The sequence below is a fragment of the Narcine bancroftii genome, chromosome 5 (genome assembly GCF_036971445.1).
Source record: "Narcine bancroftii isolate sNarBan1 chromosome 5, sNarBan1.hap1, whole genome shotgun sequence".
NCBI classification, from domain to species: domain Eukaryota; kingdom Metazoa; phylum Chordata; class Chondrichthyes; order Torpediniformes; family Narcinidae; genus Narcine; species Narcine bancroftii.
Window position 1 is genome coordinate 189,778,070 of NC_091473.1, and position 26,411 is coordinate 189,804,480.

Below are 26,411 nucleotides of genomic sequence, written 5' to 3' on the forward strand. Positions count from 1 at the left end.
CAGCACAGTAATGAGCGCCAACCTATAGATCTCTAAAATAAAACCTCCCTACCTGATAACTGTCTATTTCTCTTTCATCCATGTACCTGTTTAAGAGTCTCTTCAATGCCCCTATTCCAGCCTCCACCTCCGCACTGGCAATGCATTCCAGGCACCCACATCCATTCATATTTATTACCTCTTTCTGTCGTGGCATACTGAACTAATTACACTATTGATGTATCTGTGTGACAGCAGCAGGTAGGAATTTTGGGTCATCGGTACATTGTACTCATATATATGACGATAAACTCCCCATCTTCAAATTTGTGAGATATGATTTCCCACAAACAAACCCACATTGACCATCCCTAATCAGACCTGGCTGCTCTAAACTAAAATCAATCCTGTCCCTCGGAATCCCTCTCAGTAACTTTCCCTTCACTGGTGTTTGGCACCCTGGCCTCTCTTTCCCAAACTTGGCTTAAAGGCACAACATTGACCATCCTCCAGTCTTCAAGTGGACAAAGCCACAGAAAAAAAAATCTGTATCAGGGCCCCAGCAACCTTCTCCCTCACTTCCTGCACTGGGATTTATCAACCTTTATGTACCTGGACGGCCAATACCTCCTTCATAACTGCCGTACTTCAGTAAAACTCTGTCCTCTACTTCCCCTCCACCCCGGCTTCAAATTCACCAGCTTCCATGTTCTTTTCCACTGTAAGTATAGCTTGCTTAAAGCAGCTTCTATCATCAAGAACACTCCACACCTACCTTTTATCACTGTACAGGAGACTAAAGATGTGCACCTAACGTTTCAGAAAGAGATTTTTCCCCTCCACAATCAGGTTTCTAAACTGACAATGACCGTATAGACACTACCCCACTTTTTACTTTCTTCTTTGTACTAATTATTTTTAAATATTGTGTTTACGAGACTGTAATTTAACATAATCTTGCAACACAATACTGCCGCCAGAAAACAAATTTCGTTACACGTGTTTGTGACAATTAACCTGATTCTGAGTGAGTAATTCTCACCCGTGTCTAGGTGGCGGACCATCACCACATTGTTCAGAAGCGAGCAATGCGTGACGCACGCACTCCGGAGAAGATGAAGCGAAACCCTTCCTTGCTCGTCGACAGCAAGCTCCCTATTGAGGAGAAAAAGAGGAAAATCGTCCGAAGCCTGAGGAAGCTGGAGGCTCTTGGTGTCATGTCCAGTGACTACCAGCAGCTCGTCAACGAGATAGCCAAGGTGAGTGAATGGGAACCCGTCTGGCATTGGTCGGGGTGGTATGTGTTTGGGGGGGGTGGGGTGGTGATATTGCAGATCACTGGGGCTTCAGGTTTCCCTGGACTGGTTGGGAAAGCTTGCAATGATTGTACCTAAAAACTAGTGGTAAAACAGAAATGTCTGCAGACACCGTGGTTGATGTAGAAACTTAGCAGGGCAAACAGTGTCCTTCATAGAGCAAGGATAAAGATAACTAACTAACATTTCGGGCTCGACCCCTTCACTAAGATATGGACAAAATGTGGGAGTGGAGGAATGAAGTACGTGGATGAGAGAGGGTGAATGGGGAGTAGGCTGGCAGAAACCGGAGAAGTTGACGTTAATGCCATCCAGGTGGAGGAAAGAAGGAGAAGTGGAGAAAGAGCAACTGAAGGTAGATTAGGTTGGAGGAAAGGCCGGCCTGTAACTGCACCGATTCACCAATCACTTGCTCACTCACGCTCTGGCTCACTCACGCTCTGGCTCACTCACGCTCTGGCTCACTCACGCTCTGGCTCACTCACGCTCTGGCTCACTCACGCTCTGGCTCACTCACGCTCTGGCTCACTCACGCTCTGGCTCACTCACGCCCTGGCTCACTCACGCTCTGGCTCGCTTTCTTCAGCCCACCATGAAGTCGACTTTCTTTTCTTCTTCACTAGACACAGCATTTCATCCTTCAACTCCCCAAACACCACCCAGCTAAAGTCCTCTGACCTTCTCATTGGCTCACTGCCACACAAGTGAACCTGGCACTCTCACTCTCCTCCTGCATCTGAGATCCATCACCTGAATACTGATGCTTAACACACCCGGGCATGTGTGCCATTTCTCCCACGCATCATTATCGCTTACATCATCAGCAGCAGCCGACACCACTCCCAATGAAAGTAAGTACGTGACCACCAAACCTCCACCCCCCGAACCATGCAAGGAGGCGGCTGATTGGAACTGTCCCGCTACGTAAAGGTCTGGAGGGCTGACAGTCCAACCTTGTGCGATACTACAAGACAGGTGATGCACAGTCAGACTGGCGAGAGTGTGACTGGTCCTCTGACTTTATCGATATACGCCAGCTTCAACCTGTTTTTTTTTTTAAAATTTATTTTTCACACTATAACCATATTGATCAACATACATACATTTTCCTTCTTAAATATATACAGTATCATTTTCTCCCCCCCCTTCCATCCTCCCCTCCCTCCCTCCCTACCTCCCCTCCCATTTATTTAAAGTTCAGAATATAAGATGCATTAAACTCGTCCACTGAGTCAGTTCTTTTCATTCTCTTCTCCTTCTGTCATTTTAGGTGGTAGATGTCCATGGTAGTTTTCTCTATTATGTTTCATGTATGGCTCCCATATTTGTTCAAATATTGTAATGTTATTTCTTAAATTATAGGTTATTTTTTCTAATGGAATACATTTATTCATTTCTATATACCATTGTTGTATTCTCAAGTTATCTTCTAATTTCCAGGCTGACATAATACATTTTTTTGCTACAGCTAGGGCTATCCGAACAAATCTTTTTTGTGCACCATCCAATTCGAGTCCAAATTCTTTGTTTTTTATATTACTTAGGAGGAAGATCTCTGGGTTTTTTGGTATATTGCTTTTTGTGATTTTATTTAATATCTGGTTTAGATCTTCCCAAAATTTTTTCACTTTCTCACATGTCCAAATTGCATGAATTATTGTTCCCATTTCCTTTTTACAGCAAAAACATCTGTCTGATATTGTTGGGTCCCATTTATTTAACTTTTGAGGTGTAATGTATAGCCTGTGTATCCAGTTATATTGTATCATACGTAACCTCGTGTTTATTGTATTTCTCATAGTTCCTGAGCATAACTTCTCCCATGTTTCATTCTTTATCTTTATATTTAGATCTTGTTCCCATTTTTGTTTAGTTTTACCATTTGTTTCCTCATTCTCCTTTTCTTGTAGTTTAATATACATGTTTGTTACAAATTTTTTGATTATCATTGTGTCTGTAATCACATATTCAAAATTACTTCCCTCTGGTAACCTCAGACTGCTTCCCAATTTGTCCTTCAAGTAGGATTTCAGTTGGTAGTATGCCAACATTGTATCGTGAGTTATATTATATTTATCCTTCATTTGTTCAAAGGATAATAATTTATTTCCCGAAAAGCAATTTTCTATTCTTTTGATCCTTTTTTTCTGTTGTAAAAGGGATTAGCTGATTTTGCGTCAGTATTAGTTTTGGTTGTTGGTAATTTGTTTTATTCCTTTCCACATGAATCTTCTTCCAAATGTTGAGCAGATGATGTAATACTGGAGAATTCCTACATTGTACCAATTTTTCATCCCATTTATATAATATATGTTTAGGTATCTTCTCCCCTATTTTATCTAGTTCTAATCAAGTCCAATCTGGCTTTTCCCTTGTTTGATAAAAATCTGATAGGTATCTTAATTGTGCGGCTCTATAATAATTTTTAAAGTTTGGCAGTTGTAAGCCTCCTTGTTTATACCATTCTGTTAATTTATCTAGCGCTATCCTTGGTTTCCCCCCTTTCCATAAAAATTTCCTTATTATTTTCTTTAACTCCTTGAAGAATTTCTCTGTTAAGTGTATTGGTAATGCCTGAAATAGGTATTGTATCCTTGGGAAAATGTTCATTTTAATACAGTTTATCCTTCCTATCAGTGTTAGTGGTAAGTCTTTCTAATGCTCTAAGTCGTCTTGTAATTTTTTCATTAGTGGATAATAATTGAGTTTATATAGATGGCCGAGGATTTTATTTATTTGTATACCTAGGTATCGCATTGCTTGCGTTTGCCATCTGAATGGTGATTCTTTCTTAAATTTTGAGAAATCTGCATTATTCATTGGCATTGCTTCACTTTTATTTGCGTTAATCTTGTACCCCGACACTTCTCCATATTCCTTCAATTTCCTATGTAATTCTTTTATTGATATTTCTGGTTCTGCTAAGTATACTATAACGTCATCTGCAAATAGACTGATTTAATATTCTTTATCTTTTATTTTTATCCCTTTTATTTTATTTTCTGTTCTTATCAGTTCTGCTAGTGGTTCTATGGCTAACGCGAACAATAAGGGAGATAGTGGGGATCCATGCCTTGTTGATCTGCTTAAGTTAAATTGTTTTGATATATATCCATTTACTGTCACTTTTGCCAATGGCCCCTTATATAATGCTTTAATCCAATTAATATATTTCTCTGGTAAGCTGAATTTTTGTAGTACTTTGAATAAATAATTCCATTCTACTCTGTCAAAGGCCTTCTCTGCATCTAAAGCAACCGCTACTGTTGGAGCTTTATTTCCTTCTACTGCATGAATTAAGTTAATAAATTTACAGATATTGTCTGTTGTTCGTCTTTTTTTAATAAATCCAGTTTGGTCTAGATTTACTATTTTTGGTACATAGTCAGCTAATCTGTTTGCTAATAGTTTAGCTATTATCTTATAATCTGTGTTAAGTAAAGATATTGCTCTATATGACGCTGGTGCAAGTGGATCTTTCCCTGTCTTTGGTATTACTGTAATTATTGCTGTTTTGCATGAATCTGGTAAGCTTTGTGTTTTATCAATCTGGTTGATTACTTCCAGGAGCGGAGGAATTAATAAATCTTTAAATGTTTTATAGAATTCTATTGGGAATCCATCCTCTCCTGGTGTTTTATTATTCGGTAGTTTTTTTTTATTATCTCTTGTATTTCTTCTATTTCAAATGGTTCTGTTAATTTATTTTGTTCCTCTGTTTGTAATTTCGGTCGTTCAATTTTAGTTAAAAATTCATCTATTTTGTCTTCCTTCGTTTTCAGTTTGATATAATTGTTCGTAGAATTCTCTGAAGTTTTCATTAATCTCCGTTGGATTATATGTGATTTGCTTGTCTTTTTTCCTTAATCCCAATTAATATTCCAATCTTAGTTTGTTCTGTCTTAAGCTGCCACGCTAGAATTTTGTGCGTTTTTTCTCCTAGTTCATAATATTTCTGTTTTGTCTTCATTATGTTCTTCTCTACCTTATATGTTTGTAGTGTTCCATATTTTATTTTTTTATCTGCCAATTCTCTTCTTTTAGTTGTGTCTTCCTTCATTGCTAATTCTTTTCCTATATTTGCTATTTCCCTTTCCAACTGCTCTGTTTCCTGATTATAGTCCTTCTTCATCTTAGTTACATAACTTATTATTTGCCCTCTGATGAACGCTTTCATTGCGTCCCATAGTATAAACTTATCTTTCACTGATTCCATATTCATTTCAAAGTACATTTTAATTTGTCGTTCAATTAATTCTCTAAAATCCTGCCTTTTAAGTAGCATGGAGTTTAATCTCCATCTATACATTCTTGGTGGGATGTCCTCTAACTCTATTGTCAATATCAGGGGTGAGTGGTCCGATAATAGTCTAGCTTTATATTCTGTTTTCCTAACTCTGTCTTGCATGCGAGCTGATAACAGGAATAGGTCTATTCTTGAGTATGTTCTATGTCTACCCGAATAATATGAATATTCCTTTTCCTTTGGGTGTTGTTTCCTCCATATATCCAAAAGTTGCATTTCTTGCATCAATTTAATTATAAGTTTGGTTACTTTGTTTTTTCTGTTAATTTTTTTCCCAGTTTTATCCATGCTTGAATCCAAATTAAGGTTGAAACCCCCTCCTATTAGTAGCTTCAACCTGTTGATGCAAACTGTGTCAGGTTTTCCCTTGCTGTGGATCACAAAAGTCTTTGGGTTACGTCTTATGACCTAAAACAGGCTGAACTGGTTTGTGAGCAGCATGGTGGCAAAGGAACACTTGTACAGTGTTGTAGATCATTCAGCATGTACACTGCGGGTGACACCTGCTGCATCAGAGTGACTTGGAGTAATCTGTTTTCCCGAAGATGATCAACATAACTAACTGGATCATAGAGTGTTTTGCTTGGACTCAGATTCACAAACTCGCTTTCAAGGTTAACATTGGCGCCATAAACTAGCTCGTGTGCTGAACATCCCAGGTCTGCTTTAACAGGAGTTTGCGCTCCAAGGAAAACCATGTGCCAACGTTCACTCCAACTCGACGGATTACAACCTGCTGTTAATGCTGCCTTCAGTTGTTTGATGGAAACACTAACGATGCCTGCGGATTGTAGCCATGGTGTGAATATGGGTGCTGCCGAGAAGATCAGTCAAAGCTCAGAACAACACTGACATGAACTGAGACCCTCAATCCTTTGGAATAGTGTCCTGAATCCAGCGATCCACAAAAGCCCTAGATTTTAAGGCTGTCTAGCCAGTATGATGCCCTCAATGTTGTACCTTTGGCCCTCATTTTTCTTCAAAAAAACAAAACCTTTCCTCTATTTTTCTTAAATCCATGAGCCTGTCTAAGAGTCTCTTAAATTGCCCTATTGTTCCAGCCTTCACCACCACCCCTAGCAACGCATGACAGGCACCCACCTCTCTCTGTGAATTAAAAAAATACTTTTGTCCCTAATGTCTCTCCTTAACTTTCACTTTGTACGGATAATGTTTGCTACTCCCTCCCGGGGTGGGGGGGTGGGGGGTGGAAGAGGGGGGGGGGAGCGGCGCTGGCTGTCTACCTTATCTATTTGTTTCTCAGAATCTCGTTGACCTCTATTAAGTCTCCTCTCATCCTCCTTCGCTCCAAGGAGAAAAGGCCCAGCTCTGCTTACCTTGCCACGTAAGACTTATTTTCCAATCCAGGCATATTTTCCAATCCAGGCACCATCCTGGTAAATCTCTGCACCCTCTCCATCCTTTCCACATCTGTTCTGTAACAAGGCAACCAGAACTGAACACAATGTTCCAAGTGTGGCCTAACTATATATAAAAAAAAGTGCCCCGATGTCTCCCCTATACTTGCCTCTCTTCACTTTGTACAGATTGAAATGACTATTTATTCACTTTGTGCCTTAATGGAGGAGTTTTTAAAAAAAAATGTTTTGTGGATCTGCTTTCACAGCTGATAGATAAACAGTAACCAAAAGTGCAGATGAAACTCAGCAGGTCATGCAGCATCCATAGAAAGTATGGACGAGCAGTTTTAGTGTTGCTGGTCTCAGTGCCGCGGTGTTGGGGGAGGTGAAATGCTGGCCGTGCAAGCATCCTGCGCCAACATGACGTCAGCCCCTCGTGCCCAAGCGATCAAACGCTCCTGTGAATGCTCCACCGCTGCTCGGTGGCCCTCCCCCTCCCTGCACAACGCAGCAGCATGGGTGGGCGCTGTGCCTTGGAGCCCATCTCACGCCCGGACCTTCCCCCCCCCCTTGCCACAGGACATCCAGAATCGCCGGCGTTACAGGCAGCAGCGCAAGGTGGAGCTAGACAAGCTGAGGAAGACAGTGCGCAGGATGAACTCCAAGACGGCGTTCTATGAGGAGCAGATCGACTACTACAACCAGTACATCAAGACCTGCCTCAGAAACCTGGCAGCAAAGGGAACGTGAGTGATGTTGTTTTATGAATATTTTATTTATATTTCCACCACAAACTTGTACAGCCATATATGGTGTCATGCCAACAATGGCAGTTCACATTCAAATATACATATTCATTTTTTTAATGACTATATATACAAGCCCATGTCTCTACCAACCCTCCCCCCTCCCCCCAACACATAAAACAAGACGACTCACTCAAACTTCAACAAACAACCAGGAAAATAAATAACAAGAGGGATGGATTGTCGCAGCTCAGTGGGCAGCCTCTGGGCCGATATTCAATCCTGGCTCCCCTTGATCGGGATCAGTGCGAGGGAGAGGAAGCCGCAGCAAGGAATGGGGGAACCAATCTCCGCCATGCGCCTATGCAGCGCATGTATGGCTGCCAGATCTTACGAAAGTGACTATATTTGTTTCTCAGGTTATGAGTTATTTTCTCCAGGGGAATGCAGCTTTGCATTTCCTTGTGAACGTGAGTGATGTTGCTTCTTGCTGGCTATTCCTTCGGATCAGATCCCAGGTCATTGGAAATCCCAGCAGGGAGGAAACTGAAACCTTCAGAGAGTACTCAGCCGAGTTAGATGCTGGAACAGACTCAGTGGACAAGGTGGCTGACTCTTGTTTCCCAAGATCTTTCGATGGATATGGGCGAAATGCAATGCAATGGGAGCAGCTCAGCATGGATAAGTTAAGCTGAAGGGCCTGCTTCTGTGCTGTGAGTCTCTGAGAGCTGGATCAGTCAGAGCTGATAACAGGAAATTAGAGGGAAACGACGGAGAAATCCGGAACACCTCTCCAATCCTACCCAGAGGTATTGCTTTAGGAATTTTTTTTTAATTGAAAGGAACATTTTTGATCAGAGCTACAGGGTCACGATCCAGATCATGAGCTCAGTGAAATGTGGTATTAAGAGAAGAAAGTGTTATGCCCAGCGTGGGAAGGAGGTAAGGGTGCAGAAAGGATTCACCAGGATGTTCCCAAAACAGGTGGGGGGGGGCTGCGGGAGGTGCTGGGGTTATAAAGAGAGGCTGGGTACAGCTGGGAGTTTTCTGTGGAGCAGAGAAGGCTGGGGGATGATCTTGAGAGTATATAAAATTACAGTAAGGTATTTTTTTCCCCAGAGTAGGGGAATCTTAAAAATCAAAGAGCACAGGTTTATGGTGAGAGGGGAGGAATTCACAGGGACTGGAGGGTTCACACAGTAGGTGGTGGGTGTGTGGAACGTGGAGGGTTAGAGGCAGGGAAAATTGGAATATTTAAAGGATATTTAGACAGATCCTGGGATAGGAAAGATTCAAGCTGAAAGCAGGCAAATGAGACCACCTCAGCAAGACGACTTGTCCAGTATGAATGTTGGACCAAAGGGCCTCTTTCTATGATGTAGAACTCTATGGGATGGGGGATGGGGTGCAGTGTTAATTGTATAAAAAGTAAAAACACACTGCTGGAAAAACTCAGCAGGTGAAACAATGTACTTTACATAGCAAAGATAAAAATACCTAACCAACGTTTCGGGCTTGAGCCCTTCACCAAGGGATGGGGAAAATGTCGCAGGCGTCTGAATAAAAAGATAAGGGAGGAGCTCGTTGAAAGTGTCCGTACACTTCGGTAAAGAGGTGAAAACGCTGCTGGAGAAACTCAGCAGGCCACACACTACTTTATCATGCAAAGAAAAAGATACTTAACAAATGTTTTGGGCTTGAGCCCCTTCATCAGGTAACGTATTAATTGTCTACTTCTGTTGGCATCCAGTAAAATATCCCAAGGTGCCTTACAAAATAATCATCAGACAATATTTGATGCAAAACTTCAGAAGATAAACAATGACAAATATTAGAAAAATAATATATTATTCACAATATTTATAAACAGGAGTAGGCCATTCAGCCCCACAAGCCTGTTCAATAAGGCCGTAGCTTTTAACCACAGTGGTTCCCTTAAACCTAAAAGGGCAGCACGGTTTTGTGTAGCAATTAGTGCAACACTGTTACAGAGCCAGCTACCCGGGTTAGAATCTGACACTGTCTGTAAGGAGTTTATATGTTCTCCCCCGTGACTGTGTGGGTTTTCCCCACCCTCCAAAATGTATGGGACTGTAGGTTAATTTGGGTGTAATTGGTCGGCACCTCCCCCGTGGCTAACGACATTTTAAATATTTCTGTCAGAGCCCCCACTCTTTCTACACTAATCTCCGAGGGAATATCTTGTCAGGACCTGGAGATTTATCCACCTTTATTCTCTTTAAAATAGCTAGGACTGCCTCCTCATTAATCTATATTTTCCATGGCCTCACTACTAGTTTTCCTCACTTCACCTGACTCAATATTCCTTTCCTTCGTGAATACTGAAGAAAATAAATTTAAAATTTCCCCCATCTCTTCTGACTTCTCACATAGCCTACCCCTCTGATCCTCAAGGGGCCCAATTTTATCCCTCACTATTCTTTTCCTTTTAATCACTATTCTTTTACTTTTAATGTACCTTTGAATTTTTTTTAATTTTTTTTACCTTGCCTGCCAAAGCAGCCTCATATCTCCTTTTAGCCTTTCTAATTTCTTTAAGTTTTTTTTTTTTGTTGCGCACTTTATATTCCTCAAGCATCTCATTTATTCCCTGGTGTCTATACCTATTGTACACCTCTTTTCCTCGAACCAAAATATCCCCTGAAACCAAGGCTCCCTATATTTTCTCACCTTTCCTTTAATCCTCTCAGGGACAGACAGACTCTGTATTCTCAATTTCCCCTTTGAATATCCTCCATTTATTGTTGCATCCTTCCCTGAAAATAAATTCTCCCAATCCACACCTAGTAAATTCTTTTACATCCCCTCGAAATTAACCTTGTTCCAATCATGAATCACAACCTTAGGCTCCTCCCTATCTTTCTCCATAATTAGCCTAAAACTAATAGTATTATGATCTATCTATCTAATAGTGTTCCCCAATACAAACCTCTGTCATCTGACCTATCTCGTTCTCTAGTAAGAGATCCAATACAGCCCCCTCTCTAGTCGGTTCTTCTATGTATTAATTTAGAAAACTTTCCTGAACACATTTGACAAACTCCAACCCATCCAGCCCTTTTGCAATATGGGCATCCCAGTCAATGTGTGGAAAGTTACAAATTTGCTCTTCTAATTCTGACTGCCCATTAGGGGGTCTATTATACACCCTCATTCAGGTTTTCATGCCTTTCCCTTTCCTCAGTTCCACCCAAATAGCCTCACTGGATGACCCCTCCAATCTCTTCTGCCTTGTACTGCGGTAATGTTTTCTCTGACAAGCAATCTGACTCCTCGACCTTTTATTTCCCCCTGTTCTATCATGCCTAAAGCAACGGAATCCTTGAACATTTAGTTGCCAATCATACCCCTCCTGTAACCAAGTTTCACTGACAGCAACAATATCATATTTCCATGTGTCAATTCATTGCTCTAAGCTCATCTACCTGACTCACCGAGCTACTTGCATCAAAATATATACACTTGAGAGAATGTCCCCACATTCACCATCTACTTATACTACCCCCTCTCCTTCATTAATTTTAACAACCATATTTCCCCTCTCCCTACAAAGCAAGTTGTCCTTCTACCCTGATTGCCACACTCTCATTGTGATTTTCCCCCCCCCCCCACCCGCCAAATTAGTTTAAACCCTCCCTAAAAGATCTAGCAAACCTGCCTGCCAGGATATTGGTTCTGCCTCCAGTTCAGGTGCAGCCCGTCCTTTTTGTAGATCTTCCCCAGAAGAGGTCCCAATGATCCACAATTCTGAATCCCTGCCCCCTACACCAGCTCTTTAACCACGCATCTTCCTATTCCTATCCTCTCTAGCACGTAGCACAGGCAGCAATCCCGATTACCACCCTTGAAGTCCTGCTTTTAACTTCTTCCCCAACTCCCTATTTTCAGGACCTCATCCCCACATCTATCTATGTCGTTAATCCCCACATGGACCACAACATCTGGCTGCTTGCCCTCCCCCTCTAGAATGCTGTGAACTCGATCAGAGACGTCCCTGACCCTGGCTCCTGGGAGGCAACATACCATCTGGGAGCTTCAATCTCCTCCAGCAAACCTCCTATCCACTCATCTAACCAACGAGTCCCCAATCACTATTGCTCTCCACTTCTTCCCCCTTCCCTTCTGAGCCAGGGGACCAGCCTCTGCATTGGAGACATTACCTCCTCGACTCATGCACCTTCTGCAGGCGTAGTTGTCAGGGACAAGTATACTGTCCCAGATTTCCCACAACTGGAGCAACCCACTGCCCTAACTGACTCCATTAACTAACTTTAATTAAAGAATTTAAACTACCTTACCTCTCTGGTAGCAAGTAAGCTAGTTCTTTCTCAGTCTCAGCTTGCTGAAACCTCTTGAGCCAAAGGCTCAGAGCCCTACTCCTACACTAGGCCGCTCCTTCTTTTTATTGGTCCATGCCAATTCATTCATTCTCCCAATCAACCCTAAAATGGCTTTCCTCCGTGCCCGTTTTAAACTGTCCCAAAAAATTCACAGTTTACTCACCAGACTCTCTCCCACCTCCAACTCCAACACCAACTCGCCAGTAAATGCACCCCGCTGCAGGAATTGTCTGGTATCTGAGCTTCTCCGTCAGGTGGGCCAGATCTGCAACCCGAACCCTTCATAAAGGAAGCTTTTAGGATGGAAGTGGGGGGTCAGAGCTACTGGAAGCACCACCACACAGCCTCAATGACCCAACGTCACCCCTGGGTTCACATATTCTCCCAGTGACCGCCTGAGTTTTCCTTGGGTGCTCCGGTTCATTCCCAAGGTTGGAGGGATGACTGTTTTTCTCCAAAGGTTTGCTTCCTGGAAATGAATTGGGGATCGTGAGAGACAACCTCAAGCTGAACACAAAAGATAACTTCAGATTTGCTGTATCACGTAGGAAGATGGAGAACGTGATCCTTCTGCTCTCACCATTATCATTGGATCCATAAATGGCATTAACTTCCGAGTACCTCTGAGACAAGGTTTCGTTGACAGCACGTGTTAGACAAATATAAGGACCTTAGGGATTGTCTTGGTCACCAGTTTTACAACTGAAGTAGAGCTCATAGGCTTTCTTAAGCCTTAAGTGTAAACTTAGCACAAATGTATCGCTGCTGTGACAATGTTGACGAGGCATTTCTGCTGTATTGAATCTTCCTGAATAAAAGGCGGTTCAGATTTCAAGGGCTTATAATTATGTTTCTATTGACGGGGTGTTGGGTGCAGGGATCAGCAGAACGAAAAGGGACAGGATGGGTGTCGCCTGCCTGGGCTAACCTTTCTCTGGGTGCCCTCAGCTCCTGCCACGTTCTGCACTTGACCTCTCCTGTGTGTTGTTTGCAGCTCCTCTGGGAAGAAGCCCACGGAGGCCATGGGGAAAAAGAGAAAACCCCTATCCCTGAACTACACTGCAGCACGGCTGCAAGAAAAGGGTGTGTTGCTAGAGATGGAGGATCTTCCCACCAGCCAGTAAGCGCAATGTTGTTCTTACCATGACGTCCGATTGTAATGCAAGCTTTGCAGTGAACGAGCAGGGTTCGAATCCGGCGCCGATTGTAAGGAGTTTTCCTTGTGAATGGGTGTTGTAGGCTAATTGGTCACATGAGTGTATTTGGCCAGTACGGGCTTGTGGTCCAGAAGATCCTGTTTCCGTGTTGTATCTCTAAAACTACAGGCCCTTCAGTCCATGTGCTGACCAATGTAAACCTACTCCACCACAACCTTACCTTTCTTTACCTCACTCTCATAACTTTCTTTCTTACATCCATGTGACCGTCTAAGACTGTTTAGAGTTACCCCATTGTACCAGCTTCCACCACTATCCCTAGCAATGCATTCAAGGCTCCCATCACTTTTTTTAAAAAAAATCTCACCTCTGACATCGCCACTAAACTTTCCTCCACTCATCTTGAAGCGATGTCCTCTGGTATTTGTTGTTGTTGTCCCAGGAAAAAGGTGCTGGGTGTCCACCCTGTCTAAACCCCTCATAATCTTATGCACCTCTATTAAGTCACCTCTCGTCCTTCGTCACTTCAAACTTTCTCCCGTCACTTTAAATGCATAAGCCTGTGACATTTTTACCCTGACTCTCCACCCGATCTAATCCTCCCACAATTTTCTCAACTTCTTTCAGGTCTCCCGTTGAAAAGCAAAAAAAAAATTCCGGAACTAATCGGGCTCTTTGCCCCGTGTTGTTGTGCCAACCTATCATCAACCTACTCCACGACAATTCAATCCATTCCAACCTCATAGCCCATAACCTACTATTTTTCATACATCCGTGTCCCCCGGTTTCTTATGTATCAACCTCCCCACTATGTGCGTAATTTTAAAAAAAACTTCACCCAGACGTCTCCCCTAAACTTTCCTCCCCTCACCTTGATGTCCTCTGGTGTTTACTACTCCCACCCAAGAGAAAAGATGCTGGCTGTCTATGCCTCTCCTAATCTTGTAGACCTATTTAAGTCACCATTCATCCTTCTTCGCTCCAAAGAGAAAAGCCCAAGGTCTGTTAACCTCGCTTCATAAGACATGTTCTCCAATCTAGGCAAACATTCTGGTAAATCGTCTCTGCACTCATTCCGTAGCTTCGACGTCCTTCCTGAAATGAAGCGACCAGAACTGAACACAATATTCCAAGTGGGGGCTAATTAAGAGTTTTGTAGAGCTACTACAGTGGTTGGATGGGAGATGCCAGAGAGTAGTGGTGGAAAATTGTTTGTCATATTAGAGGCTGGTGACTAGTGGAGTGCCTCAGGGACTGGTACTGGGTCCATTATTGTTTGTCACATATATATTAATGATCTAGATGATAGGGTGGTAAATCGGATTAGTAAGTATGTAAATAGTACGAATATTGGTGGTGTTGTGGACGGTGTAGAAGCTTATCAAAGCTTGCAGTGGGTTATAGGCCAGTTAGAGTGGGCTGAAAGATGGCAGATGGAGTTTAATACTGAATAATGTGAGGTACTACATTTTGGTCGGACTAATCAGCAAAAGGTTAAAGGGTAGACAATTGAGGAGTGCAGTAGAACAAATGGATTTAGGAATTCTGGTTCATAATTCCCTGAAAGTGGAGTTACATGTAGGTAGGGTGGTGAAGAAAGCTTTTCGTACGTTGTCCTTTGTAAATCAGAGTATTGAATACAGGAGTTGGGATGTCATGTTGAAGTTTTATAAGCCCAAATTTGGAATATTGTGTGTAGTTTTTGTCGCTGAATTACAGGAAGGATATAAACAGAATAGGGAGCGCAGAGGAGATTTACCAGAATGTTTCCTGGGTTTGAGATACTGGGAAAGGTTTAGCAGGCTGGGACTTTATCCCCCGGAGCGTAGAAGATTGAAGGGTGATTTGATAGAGGTATTTAAAATTGAGGGGGACAGAGAAGAGTCAATGTGAACAGGCTTTTTCCATTGAGAGTGGGGGTGATTCAAGCAAGAGGATCTGGATTGAGATTGAAGGGAGGGAAAAGTTTAGGGGAAATATGAGGGGGAATTTCTTCACCCAGAGGGAGTGTGGAATGAGCTTCCAGCCAAAGTGGTAGATGCAGGCTCGATTTTTAATATTTAAGGAAAAGTTGGATAGGTATATGGACGAGATGGGTGTGGAGGGTTATGGCCAGGTGCAGGTCAATGGGACTAGGTGTTCGGCATGGAATAGAAGGGCCAAAGCCTGTTTCTGTGCTGTAATTGTTATATGGACAGTGTAGAAGCTTATCAAAGCTTGCAGTGGGTTATAGGCTAGTTAGAGTGGGCTGAAAGATGGCAGATGGCAGCTATTGAACTCAATCCCCTGATGAATGAAGGCCAGCATACCATAGACCTTCTTAACTACCCTGCAACCTGCAAGGCATCCTTAAGAGATCTATAGAATTGGGCCCCAAATTCCTTTGTTCACTGTATTAGAATTCTGCCATTAATCAAGTACTCTGCCTTCAGGTTTGACCTTCCAAAATGCAACACTTCACACTTATCCAGATTGAACTCCATCTGCCACTTCTTCACCCAACTCTGCATCCTGTCAATATCCTGTTGTAAGCTACGGCAACCTTCTGCCCTGTCCACAACACTAAACTAACTGATTCACCCCTCTTCATTTGTGTCATTTATAACAATCACAAAGAGCATGGGTCCCAGAAGAGATCCCTGTGGAAAGCCACTAGCCACTAACATACAGGCAGAATACACTCTATCGACTAACACCTTCTGCCTTCTGTGGGCAAGCCAATTACGAATGCACACACAAGTTCCCTGAATCCCATGTCTCACAACTTTAAACAAGGTTGGACAACACACGTGTCCAGCATCTCCTTGTAGCTGATACCCTCAAAAGTAGGCAACGTCTTGGTGCATTCCTTCCACCTATGTAAATTCTCTCCACCTATCTCAGCACCTTGTGTTTGCCAAGAGTATCTTCCATCAGAACAAGCCACTTCAGGAATAATCAAATATCAGACAGTAGAAGATGTCTGAACCAAGTGGGAAGATTCAGGGAAGGATTTCCAGAGGTTGGGCTGTGCTGGACGGGTGAATGGAAACCTGAGGAGAGAATCTTGGAGATCCTAGAGAATTGTCAGTTGGGTGCACGAGGGATTTGGAGGGAGGATGAGCAGCACAGTTAGCACGATGCTATTCATGTTCGAATCCGGTGCTGTCTGAAAGGAGTTTGTACATTCTCCCCGTGATCATGTGGGTTTCCTCCCACGCTCCAAAACATATGGGGTTGGTAGGTTAATTAGGTGGCATAGCCCCATAAGCCTGTTACCATGCTGTCTCTCTAAATTTAAAAACAATAAAAATATAAATATGGAAATCTTGCACACAGGGAGTGTGTGATCAACCAGGAACAGGCTGCAGTGGATTCTGCTCTGTCCAACTAATGCCCAAAGACCCTCTTTAGGCACATTATCAATTGTTGCTGGAGCCCGCACTTTCCCCTGTTTTCTTCCTTGTCCGTTTCCAGGTTCAGAAATGTGATTTTTGACATCGTGCAGAGTGAGGAAGTGGGAACTTTTGAGGTGAAGGCTCGATTCATGGGCGTGGACATGGAGAGGTTCCAGTTGCATTATCAGGTGAGAGCTGCAGAGGTTTCCCAGTCACGAGCCTCGTCCTTGACTTTGACTCAGTATGGTGTGAGGTTTTTCAACTCACCTCTGCTTGGACTTGACAGCCTTGGTCCCTGCTGTAGGTCACCATCCAGTGCAAGTGGTGTTAGCCCAGTTGTAACATCTCTCTGTCCCTGAATGGTTCCACACCTCTGAAAGTCAACCAGGGTAACACCACTTGTAGACGGGTATAGACACTCTGGGTTGAGAAATAAATCACAAGATCTAGGAGCAGGACCTTCCTTTCAAGTCAGCGAGGCCTTCACCCTTTCCGGTCCGCTCGCACCTCACCCTGGTGAATTCCTTTCTCGCCTTCGTCCTCCGTTTAGCTTTCACCCTTTCAGGTCGGCTGGGGCCCTGGGCTGTCACTTCCCTTTCAGCTCCCTTCGACCTGGCGACCCCCAATCAGATCCGCAGAAGACTCACCCTAACGTGGTGCGCGACGCCTAATTATTTTTTTAATATATATATTAAAATCTAGTAGTAGAAATAGGCAAATCAGCCCATTGGGTCTGGTCCACCAGCTGATTCACACTCCCGCTCAACCCCCAGCCCCACTCCCCAAACTTCTGCTGGTAACCCTTAATGTCTTGGCTAATCAAATGCCCTGTCGATTTGTGCCTTGCTTCCACCGCTACCTGTGGCAACAAGTTCCACAAACCCACCAACCTCTGGCTAAAGAAATTTCTCTGCATCTGTTTTAAATTGATGCCCTTTTATCTGGAAGTTGCACTCTCTTGTCTGAAACTCCCTATTGTTGCCATATCTATTCAGTATTTGAAATGTCTCTGAGCTTCCCCCCCTCCACCCCCCATCCTTCTGTACTCCAACGAGTATAGTCCAAGAGCTGGACAAACGTTTCTCAACTGCTAACCCTTTCATTCCTGGTACCATTCTAGTAAATCTTCTCTGAACTCTCTCCGACACCAGCACATCCTTCCTCAAATAAGGCGCCCAAAACTGTGCACGTGAGGTTTCACCAATGTTCTATAGAATCCCAGCATTAAATCCCTGCTCTTGTTTGCTATTCCTCTAGAAATTAACACTAACATTACATTCACCTTCTTCACCACTGACTCAACCTGGAGGTCAACCTTTACGGAATCCTGCACAAGGATTCTCAAGATCCTTTGCACCTCCAAATTTTGAATCTTCTTCCCATTTAAATAATCTTGCCCATCTATTTCTTCTACCAAAGTGCACGACCGTCCTCTTTCCAACATTGTATTTCATCTGCCACCTCTTTGTCCATATCTGCAGTCTTTCAGCACCACCCACCCTACCACCTCTTTGCTATCATCTGCCACCAAGTCCATGTCCCTTATTGCTGGTCACAGGGAGACTGCACGAGAAAGCAACTTTCGCCCCTTAATCTTCGAACACCGGTTGCTGTACGTTCGCCTCCACCCTTTCAGAAATCCCTGACCGGCTGCTGGACGGTACAGCAGGGCCATGGCTAGATTGAGGAGCAATGTTGGTTGCTTTCCTCCACCTCCCCGTGGCTCCTCGCCCAAGCACCCTTCCTACTGCCATTCACTTTGTGAGTGGCAACAGATTCCTGAGCCCTTGGTGGTTTCATGGCCTCCCATGCACAGCTCCACTTTCCAGCAGGAGTCCCTGGGCAGCAGTCAGGGCTAGAATTGTATCTGTCTCACCCACCCCCCCCCCGCAAATCCAGGGGTCTCGCAACCCCACCTTGTACCTCTATTTAGAACATTACAGTACAGGTCCTTTGGCCCATGATGTTGCGTCGACCAAAACAAACCTACTACCACACACCCATAACCTCTATTTTCCTTCCATCTGGGTGCCTGTCTTTTAAATGTCTCGGCCTCCACCACCACCCCTGGCAAGGCATTCCAGGCACCTACCACTCTCTGTGCACAAAACAAAAACTTACACCTGATGCCTTCCTTCAACTTTCCTCCCCTCACCTTGTACAGATATCAGCTGGTGTTTGCTACTCACCCTACTGGGTGTCTACCCTTTGCCTCCATTGATTTTGTAGACCTCTAAGTTGCCCCTCATCATTCTTCACAACAAAGAGGAAATCCCTAACTCTGTCAACCTTGCTGCATTGGATTTATTTTCCAATCCAGGCAACATCCTGGTAATCTCCTCTGCACCCTCTCCATAGCTTCCATATCCTTCTGGCAATGAGCCGACCAGAACGGAACACAATGCTCCAAGTGTGGTCCAACCAGAATTTTGTAGAACTGAATTTATGCTTTATTCTCATAGCATTGTTGCAGTGACAACCAAGATCTCTGTTTTTTCCCCCCCCCCCCCCCCCAGGACCTCCTCCAACTGCAGTATGAGGGAGTGGCTGTGATGAAGATGTTCGACAAGGCCAAGGTCAATGTGAATCTGCTGATCTTCCTGCTCAACAAGAAGTTCTTCAAGAAATGAGTCTCCCTCACGTACCCCTGCTTGTGCTACCCCAGATTTAATCACATGTTTCTGCTGCGCAGACACAGCTAGTGCTAGAACGTAGCATGGTAGATCATTTGCGAAGCACACGTGCACCGATGAACGTATATTTAATATTATTGCTTCAAATCAAACTTGGACACTGTTGGGTAGGAGGGAGGGATCGACAATCATGGCCTCACAAAAGCTTTAACGTTGAATCTGGATCTTCGGACCGTATCTTCAGGACGAGGCCAAGATAGATTAATGTTCACACAATTGAGTTCTTCACAGAAGGTTAAATGTAGAATTTGGAACTTCAGACCATGTCTTCAGGCTGAGACTAAGATGGTGTTTAATCGGAGTTGGGATTTTAATTGTGAACCATGATGTTGTGAAAGACCGACTTCTTTGGACGGTCAATGTGAAGAGAGTGAATGTTAACGACCATTGGTGGCATTAGAAATGGTGTGAGATGCTGCCAGAACTCACCTCGATCAGCAATGCTGAAAACAGCCCCCTCATTATGATCGTGGCTGAGGAGCTGAAGCCATAACTTCTTTCTTCTGTCAATTCCCTTTTGATTCCCACCCTGATCTTCAGCTTCCCTTTAAATACCCCGATGATGTGGCCTCCACAACCTCTGGAGTTAAGTCTGTCATGAATCCGGGGGGAGGGGGGGTGTTTTCAAGCCTGTGTATCTTCTGCTCAACAGGGGCAGGGGGGAGGGGGACAGGAGGGAGAAGAGGTGGAATGGGTCTTTTCATGCATTGGCAGTGTTTTCTGAGCAACACTTCAGCAGGCTCCTATAGCTGCCTGGATGGCACATGGAAAGAGATGAAACGCCAGTGCCAAGGTTGTGGTCCCGACACCCTTGAAATTGTTTAGTTCTGCACTATCCCCTACGAGAGCCAGTCTTTAAATAGTTTGGATCTGGTTCCTAACCCAAAACCTCATCTTTTTCACTGTGAGATGCAACTTCACATTCTCCCATCAGTGGTGAAGGTGAGAGATTTGGATTGTCACCACTCCCCTCCATTTTTAGCGTGGTCTTTGATATATGGTTGAGGATGGCAGTGAATCAGGGGGACCCACCTGTTTTCCCTCTCCACCACCACCCCTTCCCAGTACATGGACAATCTGCCTGACCTGTAGCTCAGTGTGAGTTGACAACGTGGGAGGGAATGCACCAGAAGTAGGTGCTTCAGATGGTCAGGTAGAGCCCTGGTGACTGGCAATGATTTTCTCAAGGTCACTTTTTAAATTTGTACACAAGCCAGAACAAAATAATTCTTTAAATGGTACTAGAAAACAAAACAGTTGGCGGTGACTGAACTTTGTGATCAAGATGTTTGCTACAATCGCTACATGTTACTTGTACATATTGCTCTTTCTATCATGTTCTTTACCTCTTGTCTGTTTCCAAAGTTCTCTCTGCAGTGTTTGAATTGGTACATTTGAAGGGTCAGTGGGCAAACTATCAAGAAAGTTGGATTGTGGAGAGCAACAAGGAAGAGTGGGTTAATGAGACTGAATCCAATGCCTGTCATCAGGATGAAGGTCTGCTGTTCCGGAGATTCACACCCTCAAGCTGGTGGATGCAAGATTGTGCTTTGAAATGTCGAGAACGGTTTCAACGTTCAACCTTGTTGTGTGAAGCCCAGAGACTAATTCTACCTTGCCAGTAATTTAACTGAAATCGAGCTCAAAGCACCAAAGATCTAAACTGATTTTTTTTTTTTTCATCCTGTACACTTTTTGCATTTTTCCCCCCAAAATAAATAACCAATGTCAAAAGCTGAATTTGAATCCAAAATGTCTTGGAATCCAAGACCCTAACCCTTGATATTTGTTGAAGGGCATGGGTCATTGGAAGATCTGAGCTGTGACAGTTCCTCTCACAGGCAGTGTGCTGTTGGTGACTTGTGGGCACAGGTATCCAACTTGGGGTGTGGGGGGGTGGGGGGGAGAGAGGCAACTGCTCTTCCAAATATGGACAAAACTGGTGAAAATTCAGGTAAAGCAAGAAAAAAAATCAGACTGAGAAAGCAAAAAGACAAACAAATTAACGATAATGGCAGCCCTGTTCCACTGCGTCCTGGCCCGAGGCACCTTCACACCCCGGGTGCCACGCATCTCACCTCCAACCCGGGATCCGGACATGGGCCGCAGCCACCTCCAGGAACCGGCTCGTTGCTGGGGCAACGGTGCTCAGCGTCAGTCTTCAGGCCCTGTGACGTTAGCACGCACGTGCCATGTCTGGCCGTCACAGCCTAGGTGCGGGACTGCTGATGGCAGATGGAATGACATGTTGTCTTCCTACGTCTCTGTGTGAATGACGTCAGAGGGTCTGCGAAGAGTCACTCAGCAACAGACCTTCCCCTGGACAATGAAATGGCCTGGGGATGGATGTGAGCCTTGGACGGAACGGGGTCAGAATGGTCGGGGATGGCCTTCTTGTGCCCAGTGTCTGCGCCAGCAACCGGTTCACAGAGGAGGCAGCGACCTATGTCCGAGCCTAGGGGTAAGTTGTGAGGTGACCCAGGCAATCAACCCCTCTGCCCCCTTGACCAAAGAGTCCTCATACACCCATGCAGGCAAGGAACCAACACGGGCTGCTGGCGACTTGAGGTCAAAGGACCCATAATGGGCTAGGGGCTGCTGGAGACTGGCTTATGTGGACCGGAACTTGAGAGGGTGCTGAGGGCAAGAAAGGCTTCCAAAGGGTCCTGGACGCTTCCTGATCATGTCAGAGGTTTGGATCTGGGCTCGGTTACTGATGGTTTGAACTGAGTCTGTGCAGTTGTGGGAGGGCTGGAGGCGAATCCACAGATACTCAGTGACTGGGGGGGGGGTTCTCTTTTCCTTTGGGCGATACTAATGGAGAATCTTGGCCTTATTGCAGACTGAAGCCATTTCAGTTGTAATATTACATTTCTGTTTTATTCAAATAGTATCTGATCTGAAAAGTGAGGGTCGGTAGAACTTTTTTCGAGGTTAGGGGGATCAAAAACCAGGTGGCGGGGGCTTAAGGTGGGAGGACAGAGATTTAAATGGGGTCTTTTGGGTGGGGGGGGGGTTAGGACTTTAGGAGAGTGTCAGGAACTGACTGCCCAGAGGTCAGTCCATGGAACTTGAAGAGTGGCAGAGGATCCCTCCCCTCCATTGACATGATCTACCGGGATCATTGAGATCCCCTTTCATCCTGCACACAGCACCTTTCAGCTGCTCCCGTTGCGGAAGAGATACAGGAGGATCAGAGCCAGCACCACCAGGCTGAAGAACAGTTTCTTCCCCTGGGCAGTGAGAACGCTGAATGACCAAAGGAACTGCTCACTCGAACCATCCTAGACTCTCATATTCACAAAACTATTTATTTATTTTTGGAGATGAAATACTTGTCCTGCGTGTGTTCTGTATGTGTGTTATGTCTGGTGTGTTTTACCCTGTGACCAGAGAATGCTGTTTCGTCAGGATGTAGATGACAAACTCGTAAACTTCTACAGGTGGACCGTGGAGAGTATTCTGGCTGGTTGTATCACTGCCTGGTATGGAGGTGCCAACTCTCAGGACAAGAACAAACTCCAGAGGGTTGTTAATTCGGCCTGTGACATTGCAGGCACCAGACTTCACTCCATCAAAGACATCTACATGACATGGTGTCTTAAAAAAGGAGCTGCTATCCACGCAGGCCATGCCCTCTTCACTCGTCTACCATCGGGGTGGGGGGGTGGGGGGGGGGGTGGAGATGGTCCTGGAGCCTAAAGACGTGTGCTCAGTGGCACAAGGACAGCTTCTTCCCCTCTGCCATCAGATTCCTGAATAATCAATAAACCACAGACATGGCCTAACTTTTTGTGCATTTTTTAAAATTTATAGTAATGTAAGATGGTATAATGTGAATGTACTGGGGTGCTGCTGCAAAACACTGAATTTCGTGACCTGCTCATGACAATAAATTCTAATTCTGAACTTGACTAGATAGAGGAGGTAGTGGAACTGGGTACTAAAAAGGCATTGAGACGGACATTGGATTGGATGCAGTCCTAATATGGGGTAAATGGGATTCAGGTGGATGGGCTAAAGGGGTTAGCATGGTGGTTGTGGGCTGAAGGGTCTGTGCCTGTGCGATATGCCAGAATGATGGCTGGCGCCCCACGATTGTGGACGAGCTGCTTGACGGCACCAACACTGATGGCAACAGCACCTTAGCACATTATATAAATGTACAGTTTTGGCCACTTTGTTCCTCAGGTTTCTCGCCTGCTGGGGGCCTGAGGCCTACTTGGCACTGATTAAAATCCCGGGCTGTCAATCATTCCCTAATTGACTGATGAAGTGTGAACAAAATGAGCCCGTTATTAGATTGCACCAATCAGGTCACTGCTTTATCTGTCGATCATCTTCCTTCGCAGACAACGCCCATCGTGGGAGGAGGGGCTAGTTTACTCTGTTAATATGATTGGTTATACGAATGTTGTTCATTGAAGCCCGTCCAATACACGCGGCGATTGGAGGCGGAATCACCACACGAACTCCAGTTTGATTTGTCTCGAGAGCTGTCCATCGCCGTTGCGAAGGGGGCGGTGGCTTTCACAACTGAGCGGCTGAGGAAGCCGTCAATCTCACGCGAGCGGCCAATGGTGACGGTGGAAGGGTCTGGAGCCGGTTTGGGCTTGGACCAATGGGCGCGGTTGTTTGGGTGGTCGGGGCGGGTGCGGGGTCTGCGGCGCCGGTTGTGTTGGAAACGGACGGCGGGGAGCGACGGCGACGGCAGGTGAGTGCGGTGGCTTCCCATCCGCGACCCCCTCCCCCCATTTCCACCCCACCCCCCCCCCAATCTCCGACGGACGGCCAGCGTCTCTGCCGGCGGCCGGGGAGGGTTCGGCTCACCCCGGTCCCGGGGCGGTGAAGTCTGAGTGGTGGGGGGGCGGGGTGGAGAGGGGTGCTGAACCCCAAGTAGGCCCGATGCCTGGGACTGGCGTAGAAAAATTACCCGGGTGGGAGCGGGGGGCGGGAGGTTAGGCGAGGAAACCCCTCAAGATTAATGTTAATCGCGTCTAAATATTAAATAAATCGCAATAAACAGCAAATGATCATTTTATTAATGATTAAATGGGCGCAATTTGTATAAATAGAGAAAATAAAATCAATACATTGTATTAATGTAAAATTGACATTTTAAATCTAAATTATAAAACATTTTCCAATTGCAGCATTAAAATTCAGAATCAGAATTTATTGTCTTCAAATTCGTTGTTCATGACAATTAATGATGATTCAAGCCATTAATATTAATGTAAACATAACTATATTTATAATTGCTGTTATTTATATTAAGGGTATCATTTTAAGTTTAATTGTGGTGTTGATGGACATTTTGTAAGCGTATTTAAGTAACTGCGAATGTTTAACCCATCTATGATCAACAACGGTCTTAGCAGGAGATGTGGTTTTCTTCGTTTGCCCTGACCTATGTTCAGCTTTTTAACTCCTTTGCACATTTTTACCCTGCTCTTGCCGTTTCTCTTCTAGGTGTTCTGACAAAAGGGTTAGCTGAAACTGTGATTGCAGCTCTCTTCTATCCGATGACACCGGAGAAAGCGCAAATAGACCCCTAAACGATGCACAGGATTAGTGGGGGGGTTACCACAGGGGACACTGGAACAGGGTCCCTAAACGATGCATAAGGATAGGGGGTTATTACCACAGGGGACACTGGGACAGGGTCCCTAAACAATGCACAAGGATAGGGGGGTTATTACTGCAGAGGACACTGGGACAGGGGCTTGGTGGGCACATATTAGGAAGGGGTACAGCAGAAATCCGTGGCATAAGTGGGTTGATCCAACTATAAAACTATGTTCTAAAACAGTGAGGGACCTCACTGCCCCTCGTTACCTGAACTTAGCCTAGCCAAATCAGGCCGATCTTGCACTTTTTTTGAACTGTAAATATTTATTCTCTTTTGAATTTATTGTCTTTAATTTGATTGTGTATACCATTCAAGTTAAGACAAAAAAAAATTCAGGATTTGTTTGGTAGATTTTATTAGCTGTTTCAGTGCAGCAGGTAAGAATTTTGGGGCTTGTGTACAACATGTATGGCAACAATCTTATCATCGTCGTTCACTGGGACTTGGAGGCATTCAAACTGCAGGGATTGTAGAGTGATCAGCAGGCTGAGAAGCTTTCCCTTAGCTGCAGGGCTTAGGCATGGTCCGGCATGGTGTCGGGGTCCAGGTTGTGGTGTGTCAAAGATGCCGTGGTGCGGCACGGAGCGGCAAAGGTGAGGGGGTCCAGCAGGGAATGCCAAAGGCACTGGAAAACCCTCTAGCACTAAGTAGGAGTGGATTTGCTGTGCAGATGGGGTGTCTGCACTGTCAGATGTAGATAAGTACAACAATAAAAATTGTGCACTCAAAGGATCTTTGGATCAAGAGTGAAAATCTATCCAACCTTCAGATGGACGAGGCTGAGGTTTTGTGATCTTATGTTTCAGAATAGGTTGATGGGCAGAACAGCCTGTTTTTTTTCTGTGTGCGTTCATGAGTAATACATCTAGTCAGAAGTTCTGGGAGAGTGGTGAGCGGGTATGATTCACTAACTGTTGAAGTAGTTCAAGAGCGTTTACAGCAGATGCTTCCAGTGTGAAGGAGGGTCAGCAGACCAGGCTTAAAGGAATACCTGATGGGGAGAGGGGAAGTGAGGGACCCCTGACCTGCTGCCCCTCGTTACCCCTTTGCCCGAACTTAGCCTAGCCAAATCAGACTGATCTTGCTGGCTGAGGGCCACCGGCAAGGACTCAGTTGATGCAGTGGGCAAGGGCAATGCACAAACGTGCTGGAGAAACTCAGCAGGTCTCACAGCACCTGTAGGAAGTAAAGGGTTACAAACGTTTTGGGCTTGTGTCCTTCATCAGGGTATAGCTACTTGAATGAAAAGGTGGGAGGAGGTTAGTCACGACCTCAGCATCTGCAGATTTGTTTAAGGCCAGGGCACATCTTGTCCACAGTGCTCCTGGAAGTCTTTGATTGTAGACAAAGCTCAGCATGTTGTCAGGGTTTAAAATGAAGTAAAACCCGTGGTATCTGGTGTCTATGGGGATTGGTAGATGCTGGAAAAGTGCGTTTTCAATTTGCTTGAGTTTCACTCTTACGGTGCACCTGCATTAAGGAT

At 44.7% G+C, this 26,411-nt stretch overlaps 2 protein-coding genes and 1 long non-coding RNA gene across 17 annotated transcripts in view; 2 read left to right on the forward strand and 1 right to left on the reverse strand.

Moving 5' to 3' along the window:
* Positions 1 to 19,894, forward strand: part of iqgap3 (IQ motif containing GTPase activating protein 3) — a 146,258-nt gene extending 126,364 nt beyond the window's left edge. For all 6 annotated transcript variants that reach the window (XM_069940308.1, XM_069940309.1, XM_069940313.1 and 3 more), the window contains 5 exons: positions 1,032 to 1,238; positions 7,542 to 7,708; positions 13,064 to 13,189; positions 16,683 to 16,791; positions 19,120 to 19,894. In XM_069940308.1, the coding sequence (XP_069796409.1) occupies positions 1,032 to 1,238; positions 7,542 to 7,708; positions 13,064 to 13,189; positions 16,683 to 16,791; positions 19,120 to 19,233 (723 nt within the window). In that variant the 3' untranslated portion in view covers positions 19,234 to 19,894. The remainder of the gene's footprint in view (positions 1 to 1,031; positions 1,239 to 7,541; positions 7,709 to 13,063; positions 13,190 to 16,682; positions 16,792 to 19,119) is intronic.
* Positions 19,895 to 23,924: 4,030 nt separating this feature from the next.
* Positions 23,925 to 26,411, forward strand: part of gatad2b (GATA zinc finger domain containing 2B) — a 100,685-nt gene continuing 98,198 nt past the window's right edge. For 4 of the 9 annotated variants that reach the window (XM_069940324.1, XM_069940325.1, XM_069940323.1 and 1 more), the window contains exon 1: positions 23,925 to 24,010. The gene's annotated coding sequence lies outside the window, so the exon portion shown is untranslated. The remainder of the gene's footprint in view (positions 24,011 to 26,411) is intronic. The other 5 variants (XM_069940322.1, XM_069940316.1, XM_069940321.1 and 2 more) reach the window with 2 other exon arrangements.
* LOC138764422 (uncharacterized) overlaps positions 24,582 to 26,411 on the reverse strand; it is a 37,500-nt gene continuing 35,670 nt past the window's right edge. For both annotated transcript variants that reach the window (XR_011358157.1, XR_011358156.1), the window contains exon 3: positions 24,582 to 26,398. This is a non-coding gene — a long non-coding RNA (uncharacterized lncRNA). The remainder of the gene's footprint in view (positions 26,399 to 26,411) is intronic.